We start from the raw sequence: 14,135 nt of genomic DNA, 5'->3' as shown, positions 1-14,135 counted from the left end.
ATTAATTATCATAGTTTGGATGCTTATCATAATTTATTCATAATTTATTAAAATAATTATAATATATTAAATAATTTCTTCCCTTTTAAATATGATAATATTATACATAGCATAATTATAATACTATTAGTAACTACATTTTAATTTCATAATTAGTTTATTACATCATTTGTAAATAATTTACTAAATTGTATAAATATTAAATTACCATGTAATTTGTTAATTTAAAAAATATGATTAAAATCATTATACTATTAATGCAATTATAATTACAATAAATACAAATTATTTTTCATACTATTATCATACTTTTAAATGGCTAATAAGATGAAAGGTAACAATTAGGCCTTCATAAGAGGTGAAACCCAAAGGCATAAGACATAAGCCAAATGAATTTTTATTATTTTTATTTTTTCTAGAACTTTAAATACTATGTGAAGATAAATGAAGGATAAATTTCAAATTTTCTATTAAATAATACAATTAAATAATAAAATAATAGTGTGATCAAATTAAGATTTTGAAAAATTAAGGAAATGCATAATTAATAAGAAGTCATATATAATTGGTGAATAATTAATTACAACTAATGACATATATGAGAATTATGTTAGTGGGGGCCACAAGAGAAGAAAAACGCGTGAAGTGATAATAGCTGTGAACAAAAGAAGTGGTTAGTCCATCGGATAAATCGCAGGCCCACCCGAAAGACCATTGTACAATATAAATACCCTAGTGTTCCTAGGGTTTCCGTGTGCAAGATTGAGGGGGGGTGCTGGAGAAAATTTGTGCGGCACAGGCAGAGGTACAAAAAGGAAGGGCGCAGGCAGAGAGAGAACACAGAGGTTTTTTTTGAGTGGCTGTGTGAGATTTTGGTGGCTGCGTGAGGTGAAACACAGAAGGTTCTCAAGCGGTCTTTTGAGAGAGTTTTGTGCAGTTTCTTGTGCTGATTTTAAGAGAGATAATTGTGTGAGGGTTTAGATTGAGTGATTGTAAACTCTAGTTGTATTATCTCCTTTCTAATAGTAGATCTCCCCCTTCTTGTCCCGTGGACGTAGGCAGTTTGCCGAACCACGTAAAATTAGTTGTTTGAGTTTGTGGCCATTGTAATAGTTTTTAGGATCCCTCGACGCGTAGTCCTAGAGCTGACGAGAGGAAGAGCAAATATCCCACTTTGATGGGATATTAGGCTTTCAGATTCTTGTTCCCTTTGAGAAACAAGAATTCTTATCGATCTTTCTCTCTTATTGTGCACCAGAAACTCTGCCGAAATTTCCGCTGCGCACAACAAGTGGTATCAGAGCCCAGATTCCAGATCTAGGGTTTGGTTAGAGGAGTAGATCAATTTGGAGGCCCGTTTAGGACTTCGTTGGTGATAAAGGTGGGATCTTTTGGTAAAGACTCTATCTTTCAGTTTTGGATCTATTCTTTGTTCGTTGGTGCGTAAGATGTCGGGGAAAGAAGGTGCTTCGGGAGTCGAGGGTGGTTCTTCTGGCGTGAAGACTATTCAGAGTTTGAATATCCACTCTATGAAGATAGATGTGGAGAAATTTAATGGCACAAACAACTTTGGATTATGGAGATGCGAGGTTTTGGATGCGCTGAACGCGCAGAATTTGGAGGATACATTGGAGTTAGATGGCAAGCCAGATGAGATTGAAGAGAAGGTTTGGAAGAAGATGAATCGAACGGCGTGTGGTGTGATTAGGTCTTGTTTGACTCAAGATCTAAAATATGATGTGATGAATGAGACTTCTGCGAAGAAGATTTGGGAGATTCTCGAAAGCAAGTATTTGACCAAGAGTGTGGAAAATCGCTTGCATTTGAAGAGGAGACTTTATCGTTTCCAGTTGAAGAAGGGAACCTCCATTAGAGATCACATGAACCACTACACAAAGCTTCTTGCGGATTTGGCGAATGTGGATGTCAAGATTGAAGATGAGGACAAGGCGTTGCTGTTGTTGAGTTCCTTGCCCGACGAGGAATATGAGACCTTCGTTCTTACTCTGATTAATGGGAAGGCATCACTTTCGTATAGTGAGGTCACTGCTGCACTTGTGAATTATCAGCTTTGAAAGAAGGATAAGGAGGCTTCAGTTGAGCCGGTAGCGGAGGCGTTGGTCGCAAGAGGGAAGGGTCCAAACCGAAAGAATTGGAAGTCACAGTCTAGAGTAGGAAAAGATCAGTGTGCTTGGTGCAAGGAGACTGGTCATTGGAAGAAAGACTGCCCAAAGCTCGACGAATGGATGAAGAATAAGCAGAAGGGAAAAGGGAAGCAGCCATCATCAGAAGCAAATATCGTATCGGATGGTAATAATTTTGACTCTTCTATTTATTCGCTTTCTATCAGTCCTACAGATAGCTATTCGGAGGAATCTGAATGGATGTTGGATAGTGGTGCGACCTATCATGTGTGCCCTAGAAGGGAATGGTTCTCTAGTTTTGAGAAGCTGGTGGATAGTGGTATGGTGTACATGGCTGATAACCGTGTATGCCAGATCCTTGGGATATGAAGAATTCACATAAAGATGTTTGACGTGACTGTTAGAGAGTTAAACGATGTGAGATATGTTCCTTCTTTGAAGAAGAACTTGATCTCGATTGGAGCTTTGGTTGGAGAGGGTCTGAAGGTTCGTGTTGAGGACATGGTTCTCGAGATTGCGAGAGACTCTCGTATTTTGATGAAGGGCGTCAGGAGAAATAACCTGTATTACTTGACTGGAGGTATAGTGGCAGGTGGAGAGCTGACGACTTCTGTTGATTCGACTAGACTGCGGCATTTGGGGCTTGTCTATTCGAGTATTGATTCCTCGCATAGATTGAAAGAGGGTGCAAAGACCTGCAGTTTGAAGTCCAGTGAACATGTTGATGTGAGCAAGAAGACCGAGGTGAAGTGTGGCACCTCTATTCACCGTGCTAAGGGTCGTTCTGGAGGAGTTCACGTGGATGTTTGGGGGCCTTCCAAGGGGGCATCATTGGAAGGTAATAGAAGTTTGATTTCCTTTGTTGGTGACTGTTCTAGGCGTGTTTGGGTTGCAACCAAATCCCCTTTGGAGAAAGTCCTAGTAGTATCCAACAAATTGAAGAAGTGTGTAATAGACAGAAAGGTGAAGGTACTCCATTCTGGCGGGAGGTACAAGATGGATCTGTTTCTGTATTGGAGCCGAGCTCACGGCATTTCGAGACACTTCGTTGGAAAGGAAATCTTGGGGCAACTAGATAAGGTGAAAAATTTGGAGAACCGTGCCTTGCTGGAGGAGGATCGGTGTTTGTGGTCGAGTATTGATTTACAGAAGAGTTTCTGGACAGAGGCTTCGACATATTTGGGTCATCCTATTAAAGGGTTGTCAACTGCTGTGATTGGAGGTAAAACTCCATTGGAAGATAGGTCTGGTAGTGTCACTTTAGTTGAGGCTTCGATGAGGAAGCCAATTGACTCTCAGCAGGTGGAGAGTTTTAGACAGACCTTAGAGGTATCGCAGCGGGTGGAGAGTGATGCTACTCCACATTGGGTAAAGATTACTCCAGATCATTTTGCATTGGTTGGGATTCCAGCTGAGGTGACACAGCGTGGAAGTCATTTGGATTCGGATGCAGATGATGAGTTGGGTTTTGACTCGAGTGCACATGATAGATGTAGTTTGAATATGACCATTGGTTCACCTCAGGTGGAGGTGTTTGAGGCCATTGGAGGTGCTATCAGCCGCAGAGTAGATATTGGAGAAGGGTTGCGAACTCTTCTATTGGATTGAGGCCTTTGGAGGCCATTTTGGTGAACTACGTTCGGCTTGATTCCTTGGGCAAGAGGATACGTAGGCAGTCATTATGATGCAGCCGGGTTGGATTTTGATGGGGGTGAGATCGATTTGGTGAGTTGATACCGACATTTGAAGAGTGTTTGCATTCTCATTTGGGTTCTCGACTTGTTATGGATTGAGTCTGTTGTCGTGAATTGTTTCACGGTGTACTGGACACAACAAGTGAGACATTTGGTTGGTGTCGGCTCAGTTTTGGGAAAACTTCACCGAGGTGGAGAATTGTTAGTGGGGGCCACAAGAGAAGAAAAACGCGTGAAGTGATAATAGCTGTGAACAAAAGAAGTGGTTAGTCCATCGGATAAATCGCAGGCCCACCCGAAAGACCATTGTACAATATAAATACCCTAGTGTTCCTAGGGTTTCCGTGTGCAAGATTGAGGGGGGGTGCTGGAGAAAATTTGTGCGGCACAGGCAGAGGTACAAAAAGGAAGGGCGCAGGCAGAGAGAGAACACAGAGGTTTTTTTTGAGCGGCTGTGTGAGATTTTGGCGGCTGCGTGAGGTGAAACACAGAAGGTTCTCAAGCGGTCTTTTGAGAAAGTTTTGTGCAGTTTCTTGTGCTGATTTTGAGAGAGATAATTGTGTGAGGGTTTAGATTGAGTGATTATAAACTCTAGTTGTATTATCTCCTCTCTAATAGTAGATCTCCCCCTTCTTGCCCCGTGGACGTAGGCAGTTTGCCGAACCACGTAAAATTAGTTGTTTGAGTTTGTGGCCATTGTAATAGTTTTTAGGATCCCTCGACGCGCAGTCCTAGAGCTGACGAGAGGAAGAGCAAATATCCCACTTTGATGGGATATTAGGCTTTCAGATTCTTGTTCCCTTTGAGAAACAAGAATTCTTATCGATCTTTCTCTCTTATTGTGCACCAGAAACTCTGCCGAAATTTCCGCTGCGCACAACAAATTATCAAACTTAAAAGCGCAAAAATGGAATTCAAAAGTTATGACGAGGCAATCCTCTTTTATATGTAGTATAGATCGATATAGATAGATTTCTCTAAAGTATTAATTATCTAGTAAAATATATTTACAAGGAATGCCAAGTGGTGACTTGAAACTTATTCAAAGGCACATAATTAATGGAGGGCTTGTCAAATTTACTAAACTGGTTAGAAAGTTCGTGCGTGTTAAATTGTTAGCAAGGAAATGATTTACAAATCAAGAAGGTAGTCGAATCAATTTTCTCATTACCTGTTTGATTGGTAAAATCCATCACTCTATCTAATATAGGGAATTAACTGCAAGAAAGAAAGAATTAATTAGAGGATAAGATGATTGAGTGGCATGAATGAAATGTGTGTGTTTTGTCTCCACCGAACAATCTTTTTTAACCAAAAACGAGAGCGATGACTGGGAACCCACAAGAAGTATAGCCGGTGCCAGAGCTAGACGTGATATGGAAATATATTAAGCAGAAAATGAAAAATAGTTAATTTGTTTACGGAGGACTACTTTATGTGGAAACTAAGCAAGTCATCCTTTGAGGGTGGTATGTGGTTAAATCTCTACCAAATCCTTGTTGATCAAGGCTCACAAAAGGCCCAACCCCCCCTCTTCCCTTCCACCTAATCTCAAAAATGACGCCGCATCTATAATCCCATATGTCTCCATTTCTCTTTTTAAAGGATGCCTTAGCCAGTCATTGCCTTCATTCAATCCCTCTCTCAATCTCTTCTTCGTACGTCATTGCTCAGTTGTTAACAGAGAAGAAGAATTAGACGCAAGATCGAGAGAGGAGAGAAAGAATGGAGTGCTCATCGAGTCGTGCCGCAAAAATACTGCTGATGCTTTGTTTCTTCCCGGTGATTGTCAATGGAATGACCCGGCATTACAAGTTCAATGTAAGTGCCTACTCATAGTCATGTGCTGTACTACTTGTTTCAGTTACATATTCTGCTTACATGGATGCGCATCTTCAATATATGCACATACGATGTTGCAAGTATATATTTAGTTGCTTACAATTCTAATTTTCTTGCAAAATAAAAGTATAGCCCTCAAAATTCACTATATTAATTTTGGATATTTTAAAGAGGAATGTTAGCAATAAAAAAAAAATTAAATACTGTCGTGTGAGTCCATGTTTTGGCCCATCCAAAGAAAGGCCATATATATATTTCCAGACTGCGCGTTGTACGTTTTGCGCTGAAGCTAATTACATGCCTATACTTGCACAATGGATCGAGCCACTTTTTCATTGCACCGCTCATTAATCAAGTGGATATATTGCTTGTGACTTAATTCAAATGTAAAAGTACTAGACGACCATATATATATCATAGGATTAATGTATACGTAACTCTCCTGCGTGCCCCCTTGAAATTAAAGGGAATAAAGTAAAATTATATCATGGTATAATGTGAGTGTACGTATACGTCTGAATTGCTAAATAAACTTCCGTTAATCTTGTAATAAAAAAATGCAGGTGGTGATGAGGAACGCCACCAGACTATGCTCTAGCAAACCAATCGTGACGGTGAATGGCAAGTTCCCAGGCCCAACGTTGTATGCGCGAGAAGGAGACAATGTGCTGGTCAAGGTCGTCAACCATGTCAAATACAATGTTAGCATTCACTGGTAAGTCACAATAATATTGTTTTTTTTAGTAATAAATTAATTAAGAATACGTGTATATATGTTTCTTTATGGTGTGAATTGAATTTAGGCATGGAGTTAGACAAATTCGAACAGGCTGGGCGGATGCCAGCCTACATAACGCAGTGCCCCATCAGACCGGGCAACAGCTACGTCTACAACTTCACCATCACCGGCCAAAGGGGCACCCTTTTTTGGCACGCCCACATTCTTTGGCTCAGGTCCACCGTCCACGGCGCCATTGTCATCAAGCCCAAGCTCCACGTTCCCTATCCTTTCCCTGCTCCTCATCAGGAGCAGATTATCATCTTAGGTAATTAATATATATGAACGATCAGATCGAATATGTACATGTACATTAATTCTCCCAGCTTTCTATATATATATATATTTATTTAATTTCTTAATATTGACGAGGACCCGTATGTATGTATATATGTGTATGTATGTACATGTATGTATGGTAACGTGTGCAGGAGAATGGTGGAAATCGGATACGGAAGCAGTGATCAATGAGGCTCTCAAGTCTGGGCAAGCACCTAATGTTTCGGATGCTCACACCATCAACGGCCACCCTGGCCCCTTGTCTACTTGCGCCTCTTCTCAAGGTTTGTGTGTGTGTGTATGTATATTTACTCATCATTTATTTAATTAATTAATCATCGATCAAATGCATGGCCGAGCTAGCTAGCTAGCGCAGATCATGGATCAGGATCGCGACGTATATACTAACGAAACATTTTGATTTTGTTGGTGTGCACGGCAGATGGGTACAAGCTCCAAGTAGAAAACGGCAAGACTTACCTCCTCCGGATTATCAACGCTGCTCTCAATGAAGAACTCTTCTTCAAGAGTCGTCCGGCCACCAACTAACCGTGTCCCGAGTCGACGCTGCTCTACACCAAACGCCTTCAAGACCGACACCATCCTAGTCGCCCGCCGGCCAGACCACAAACTCCTCTCTCACACGCCGACAAGCGGCGGGACGATACCTAGTCAGGCGTCCCCTTTCTTGGACACGCTCGTCATCGCCGTCGACAACAACACCGCGACCGCCACCGTGCACTACGCCAACACCCTCTCCACCTCCGCCATCACCATGACCAAACCCCCGCCACGTAACGCCACCCCGGTCGCGATGAGCTTCGTGGACTCCCTCCGCAGTCTCAACTCGAAGCAATACCCCGCGAAAGTACCGCTGAAGATCGACCACCATCTCATGTTTACAGTAGGGCTCGGCCCTGCGCTACCTGTGTCAACGGAAGCCGAGTGGTGGCGGATATTAACAATGTGACCTTCGTGATGCCGAAGACCGCCCTGCTTCAAGCGCATTACTTCAACGTAGGCGGGGTTTTCACCACCGACTTCCCCGCGAACCCTCCGGTCATGTTCGATTTCAGCGGGAACGGGACGACGAACATGCAGACGATGAACGGGACGAGGTTGTACAAGCTTGCGTACAACTCGACGGTGCAGCTGGTGCTTCAGGATACGGGGATTATTGCGCCGGAGACTCACCCGATTCATCTCCACGGATTCAATTTCTTCGCGGTCGGGAAGGGGATAGGGAATTACAACCCGAAGAAGGACCCGAAGAAGTTCAACCTCGTTGATCCGGTTGAGAGGAACACGATCGGGGTTCCCTCTGGGGGATGGGTTGCCATAAGATTCAGGGCGGATAACCCAGGTAACTAGTGGCGTACATATATATATACGTACACGCGAGTATACGTGTTAATTAAGTTGAATAGATAGTTAATTAATCTGTTGATTAATTTGGCTGGTAATTAACTGATGAATTTGCTTAGTGGGCATGAAGCGTCGTTAATACGTAACATTGGCTTGGTTTGCTCGCAGGGGTATGGTTCATGCACTGTCACTTGGAGGTGCACACAACATGGGGGCTCAAGATGGCGTTTTTGGTGGAGAATGGAAAAGGGCCCAATGAGTCTCTCTTGCCTCCTCCCAGCGATCTCCCTACTTGTTAAGTTATATATTCAGGGCCCCCATTTAACCTTCCTCAATGCGACCCAAAGAGTCTTATGGCGGATCCACTGGGCCAAGGCCAATTGTTTCCCGATCAAATTAAGAAAACAGAGTTGGAAAAGTTTGCTTTTTACCCTCCTTTTTATTTTTATTATTTTTTTGTTCCTTTTTTCCTTTTTATTTTTCGTGTGTAAACTGTGGTTTCCTTGAAATGATAAATCCAGAGAGTTCGCTGGAGATCGAATTAATGCATATTTATCGTTTTTGGATTAAATTTCGTACTCCCACGTGATGATTGTTAGACGGGAAAAGCCTCTCTACTTTTTCTGTGAGAAAGTCCAAGGCTTCATCACGACTCATGGCCATAACTTTTCGTAAGCCCGTGCTGGCCCAATCTGATGGCCATGAGCGCGGGTGCTTCGAGTGGGCCTACATGGCAAGAATTGGCCCAACCATCGACCCGTCACCAGTTCTGACGTGCTAACTACCAATTACTAATTAGACGCAAGCTCTCGATCTGATGGAAAACAAAAACACTTGCTTGCTCCTAAAACTTCTCTATAAGTTTCGACGAATCACTTTCTCTTCTTTTAGTCAAATTAAAAGAAGCAGGTACAAGTAGTGGAGCTCTCGAATCCGCCCCGACCAATGAAGGTAAAATCGATCTTTGTCTTGGGTAGATTCGTCTAAATTTACATGTTATTTATGGCTTAACACCTTCCGTAGATGCCACGATGCATGAACCTACTGAAGGAGAAGCCACCCATGCCACCAAAGTCGATGATTTTCATGATTTCGACTTTAATATCTCAGAGGACGACCATCAGCAAATCCTTGATTCTTTGTTAGAGAAAGCCTCTGATGCAACTATCGGCTCAGATGTTGGAATTGGTTCAACGGAAGCCGGTCCTTCTGAGAGTAAGACTTTGGTTCTGTGAACTCCACATATATATATACGTATATATTTTGACTTGACTAATCATATAAACGTTCGAATTATAGGACCAGTTGCTGGAACTGGTACTACTATAATCGTTGGAACATCTGAACACCCGGAGGGTCGTGACCTCGTGCCGTGGGTAGGAACTGAAGTTAATCTCCAATCATCTATTCCTGAATCTCAACCTTCTACTCCCATAGACCCCATGACGATAGAAGTCACCGTCACTCCCCAGATTAGCCCGGTCGCAACAAAAGCGAGACCAACTGAAGACGTTGGTACGTCAACCGATGTTGTGCCCAGGGCTGGTGAGTTTTATTCATCATTTGTTTTTGAATTCCCGATCAACATTCCACCATGCTCATTGTAACTCTTTTGTTTGTAGAATCTCCTCCTAAAGAGCCTCTTAGTTTGCACCCAGAATCTTCTGAGGTTGAAATTAAAGAATCTTCTGACATAGTTGGTGCATTAAAAGTTACTATTCCTGAGCCAGCTTTGACTATTCAGGAGACCAAACTACCCCCAGTGGACACGCCGGGTCATACTGAAGGTTCTTCTGTTAAACTTGACATGCTTCAGATTGCTGTTATGCACGCACACATATATCTTGTACTGACTTATTTACCCTTGTTGCAGCTTCTTCTACCTCATTATCAGCCCGCATTCAAGAGTTATTGTCTGACGAGGATCCGGAAAAAATCGCCATTTGCTCTGATCTTCATGGTTTCGTCTCTTTTTGGAATTTTATGGTCGATCGTATTCTCTTAAAAGGTTCATATTTTGAGAATTTTAAGAAACCGTTTGATCGTTATATGTCGGGTATCCGAGATGAAGGATACAACGACTTAGCCGATTCAATTGGTGCATATTTAATCGAGCTGAGGCAACACGTTGAACTTCTGGAGGATCTTCGCACTAAAGGTGTACCCTCCTACATCGCTTCTCATATGGACTTCAAGTTGCGTGCGTGGCGTGATTCTCAGCAATCTGCTAACTCTGAACTTCAAAAACTAAAAGCCCACAGTCATCAACTCAGGGTGCATATCGCCAAGAGACTACAGGTTAAAATCGATCTACAACGGGATTTAGAGTCGAATCGAGCTGAAATGGACCGTCTAGAGAAACAACTTGCAAAAGCCAAGGATGCTCGTGAAGTTTTAGAATCTGAGTTGACGAAGACAACTCAAATTGAAGAAAACCTGTATCAGCGACTGAATATTCAGGATAAGAGACTTGCTGAGAAAGAACAAGAGGTTGCTGAACTTCAGAACGTTAATGAAGAAGCCTTCAAAGTTAAACTGACAGCTGAGCTTGAACAAGCTTATGCGTTAGAGCTGTCAAAACTTGAAAATCATATTAGTCAGTATAAACTTTTGTAATTGGAGAACATACATTTTTGTAACTTTGTTTGAAAATTCTTGGTCAACATAGTGAACTTTTTTGCTCATTATATTGAATCTTTTTGCTCATTGAGGTTTTATTACGATTACTCATTCTTGTTTAGAATAAATAACCATAATAGGAGAGGAAGAATTTTATATTTTATCTCCTGGTCTCTTGTTTGTTGGTAGAGATAAACCCGGAATCGGAGAGGAAGAATTTTATATTCTATCTCCTAGTCTCTTGTTTGTTGGTAGAGATAAACCCGAAATTGGAGAGGAAGAATTTTATATTCTATCTCCTGTTCTCTTGTTTGTTGGTAGAGATAAACCCAAAATCGGAGAGGAAGAATTTTATATTCTATCTCCTGGTCTCTTGTTTGTTGGTAGAGATAAACCCAAAATTGGAGAGGAAGAATTTTATATTCTATCTCCCGGTACAAAAGAAACTCGAAGTGGAATCTTTTCTTAGAGAATCTGGATTGGTTTGAATAACCCTAACTGTCATAAGGTTTGATTACTCAATTCAAAGGTGAACCTTTCGTTCGCAAAAAAATGAATCGAAAGGAGATTTTGTCTGTGGTCCTAACTGTAGTAAGGTTTGACCAATTGGGGGTTTTGATATGATCCTAACTGTATGAAGGTTTGATCACTAGGAAGGTTTGATCGCTCAATTTGTGGACCTCTCGTTCATGGAATGAATCGAGAGGGGATTTTGGTTGTGGTCTTAACTATTTAAAGGTTTGACCAATTGAGGAATTGGAGTAGGGTACAAATAACAATGAATTCGTTGATTTGCACAAACTACTCGGTGGGAAATTTTGATTTCAAACATGAAGTAATCTATCGACCGATACAGACTGATAACCATTGATCAATCCGACCGGCGCGGGTTTCATGGTGTGAGGTTACGAATTGTTGAATCTCATCTTCCATGATCACATTCCAGGGTTTTGTGAGGAAAGATTAATTGTCATTAAATCTCATCTCAACAAAGGTAGTAAGAGGTTCTTAAAAGTAGTAAGAGGATCTTAATTATTTTTATAACAATTAAGAACAGACTATTCACATAATCAGTTTTCATTTAGAATAATCAACTGATATCGGGTTATCCTGAAATATCCTATATAGGATTTTCTAGGAATTTCCCGTTTTACATAGGTTATCCTGAACGTATTACGGATAATACTTTTTCAGGAACTTCCCATTTATTGGCATCATCAATTTGTTGCCATCCTAAGTAATCAGGCGATATGCACCGTTTGAGTAGACTGTTTCTATCATGAACGGTCCTTCCCATTTAGGTTCAAATTTGCCTTTCTTCTTGGAAGTAAGAATCATAGGTCTTCGAACAGCAAGGACTAAATCTCCTTCTTTAAAGCTTCATCGTCGGACCTTTTTATCGAAAGCCCGAGAAATTCTAGCTTGATAAAACTCGATTTGTTGTTGAGCTTCCAAGCGTTTCTCATCCAACATCTCTAATTCCTCGAGACGTTTCTGATGATGTTCTTCCGTCGTCATTCCCGTTACGAGAGCGATACGGAGGGAAGGAATCTGTATTTCCAATGGAAGGACGGCTTCACACCCATATGTTAAGGCATACGGGGTGGTTCCGGTTGGCGTACGGACGGTGGTACGATAAGCCCACAGAGCTTCGCCGAGTTTGTCGTCCCAATCTCGTTTATTGGTTTTCACCAATTTTGCCAGAATTTTGATGATAGTCTTGTTAAAAGCTTCGGCCAATCCGTTGGCTGTAGGATTATAAGCAAATCCCGAATTTACCGCAGAACTTGATGAATGCGTTGCTCACGAACTGAGGACCGTTGTCGTGCACTATTCGCCTTGGCACACCATACCGATATATGATGTGGTGTTTGATAAATTTGATAATGTCGTGCACTATTCGCCTTGGCACACCATACCGATATATGATGTGGTGTTTGATAAATTTGATAACATCTGCCGTCTTTACTTCTCTAAGTGGAACTGCTTCTACCCATTTCGAGAAATAATCGGTGATTGCCAAAATAAAACGGTCCCCTTTAACCGAAGGCGGGAAAATAGGACCTACTATATCCATTCCCCAAGTTTCGAATGGCCATGATGTCGCCGATGGGTGTAAATACTCAGGCGGAATGTGCATATAATTTGCATGTAATTGACACACTTCACATTGCCGTGCGTACTCAACCGCGTCTTTTACCATAGTTGGCCAATAATACCCGATTCTCCTAAGTCGATCACAGAGTTTAGGACCGGGCTGATGTGCACCGCATATCCCATCATGCGCCTCTTTGAGCGCTTGTTCTGCTTCTTTGCCGGATAGACGGCGGAGTAAAAGACCATCATACGATCATCGATACAACGTTTGCGCTGTGGCATTGTAGTAAAATCTCGGCGCTCTTCGCCGAATCGATTCCCTTTCTCTTACATTTTCAGGCAATATACCATGTAGGACGTAGTCGATAATGGGGAAACGCCAATCTCGAACTTCGGGTTCAACTCCAGTTGAGTATACTTCTTTAGCATTCGAATCGTAGATTGGAACAATAAGCTGATGAGTCCTCACTGTAATCAATTGTTCTGTTTCGGGAGGTTGAGCCAAGGATACTGACAATGCTGCCAATGCGTCCGCGTATGCATTTTGGAGACGCGGAACGTACTCGATGAAAAATTCTTCAAACGAGCTTGCCATTTCGATGGCCACCTGGTGGTATGGAATCAGGTCTCGATTTCTGACTTCATACTCTCCTCGTATTTGATTAACCACCAGTTGAGAATCTCCAAAAGCCTCAAGGTATTCGACCCCTAGCTCTTTGGCGAAATTAAGTCCGATTATTAACGCATTGTATTCGGCTACATTATTAGAGCATGGTTCAGTCAGTGAATATGCTCTAGGCAAGACGTGCTTTTCCGGGGAAACTAAAACGACCCCCACTCCTGAGGAGATTTTAGAACATCCGGGTGCACTTGCCACGTTAGTTGATCGGGAAGCCCCATCGAAGTACAATTGCCACACCTGTTGATGTGAGGTGGTATTAACTTCGTGAGTTTCATCTGGCAGGTCGTCGTACAATTCGACTACATCCTTTGTAGGGTTTTCTGCCAGAAGATCACAAATAGCTCGTCCTTTAATAGATTTCTGCTGCTTGAAGTACAAGTCATATTGCGATAAGAGTAAAGCCCATCTGGCCAAACACCAATCCATGGAAGCCGGTTGGGTCATGAATACTCGGACGAGATTTATGTTGGAAATGACGTAGATCGTCTGTCCAACTAAATAATGTCACATTTTCTGGATTGCGAATACCAAGGCGAGACATTCTTTCTCGATCATTGGATAGCGAGATTCAGCTCCTACCAGTGTACGACTTAGATAATATACCGCTTGTTCGTGACCGTTATTGTCGTCTTGTG

General features: G+C 42.0%; 2 protein-coding genes across 3 annotated transcripts; both read left to right on the top strand.

The window, feature by feature from the left end:
* On the top strand, positions 5,454–8,651 carry LOC109849561 (laccase-4-like). The gene is given in 10 exon segments (XM_020419405.1): positions 5,454–5,659; positions 6,244–6,395; positions 6,484–6,519; positions 6,521–6,726; positions 6,890–7,021; positions 7,180–7,265; positions 7,268–7,409; positions 7,412–7,648; positions 7,651–8,100; positions 8,271–8,651. Coding segments are annotated over 10 exon segments (1,668 nt in total). The 5' UTR covers positions 5,454–5,563; the 3' UTR covers positions 8,402–8,651.
* LOC109849562 lies at positions 8,737–10,764 on the top strand. Of its 2 annotated transcripts, XM_020419406.1 has the most exons (5): positions 8,737–9,053; positions 9,126–9,317; positions 9,402–9,647; positions 9,725–9,889; positions 9,976–10,764. In XM_020419406.1, exons 2-5 carry the CDS (start codon positions 9,134–9,136, stop codon positions 10,716–10,718), a joined length of 1,338 nt encoding a protein of 445 aa, XP_020274995.1. In that variant the 5' UTR covers positions 8,737–9,053; positions 9,126–9,133; the 3' UTR covers positions 10,719–10,764. The 2 variants fall into 2 exon arrangements, with proteins under 2 accessions (XP_020274995.1, XP_020274996.1); XM_020419407.1 differs by having other exon boundaries at positions 8,737–9,317.

The sequence above is a fragment of the Asparagus officinalis genome, chromosome 7, assembly GCF_001876935.1.
Source record: "Asparagus officinalis chromosome 7, Aspof.V1, whole genome shotgun sequence".
Taxonomy (NCBI): Eukaryota; Viridiplantae; Streptophyta; class Magnoliopsida; order Asparagales; family Asparagaceae; genus Asparagus; species Asparagus officinalis.
Note: the sequence above shows the minus strand (reverse complement) of the source record. Positions and strands in the feature narration are given on the sequence as shown.

Coding starts and splice junctions, on each gene's coding strand:
- LOC109849562 (XM_020419406.1), top strand. CDS start 9,134: ATGCATGAACCTACTGAAGGAGAAGCCACCCATGCCACCAAAGTCGAT. Junction 9,648..9,724: donor CGATGTTGTGCCCAGGGCTG/GTGAGTTTTATT, acceptor TTTTGTTTGTAG/AATCTCCTCCTAAAGAGCCT. Junction 9,890..9,975: donor CACGCCGGGTCATACTGAAG/GTTCTTCTGTTA, acceptor CCCTTGTTGCAG/CTTCTTCTACCTCATTATCA.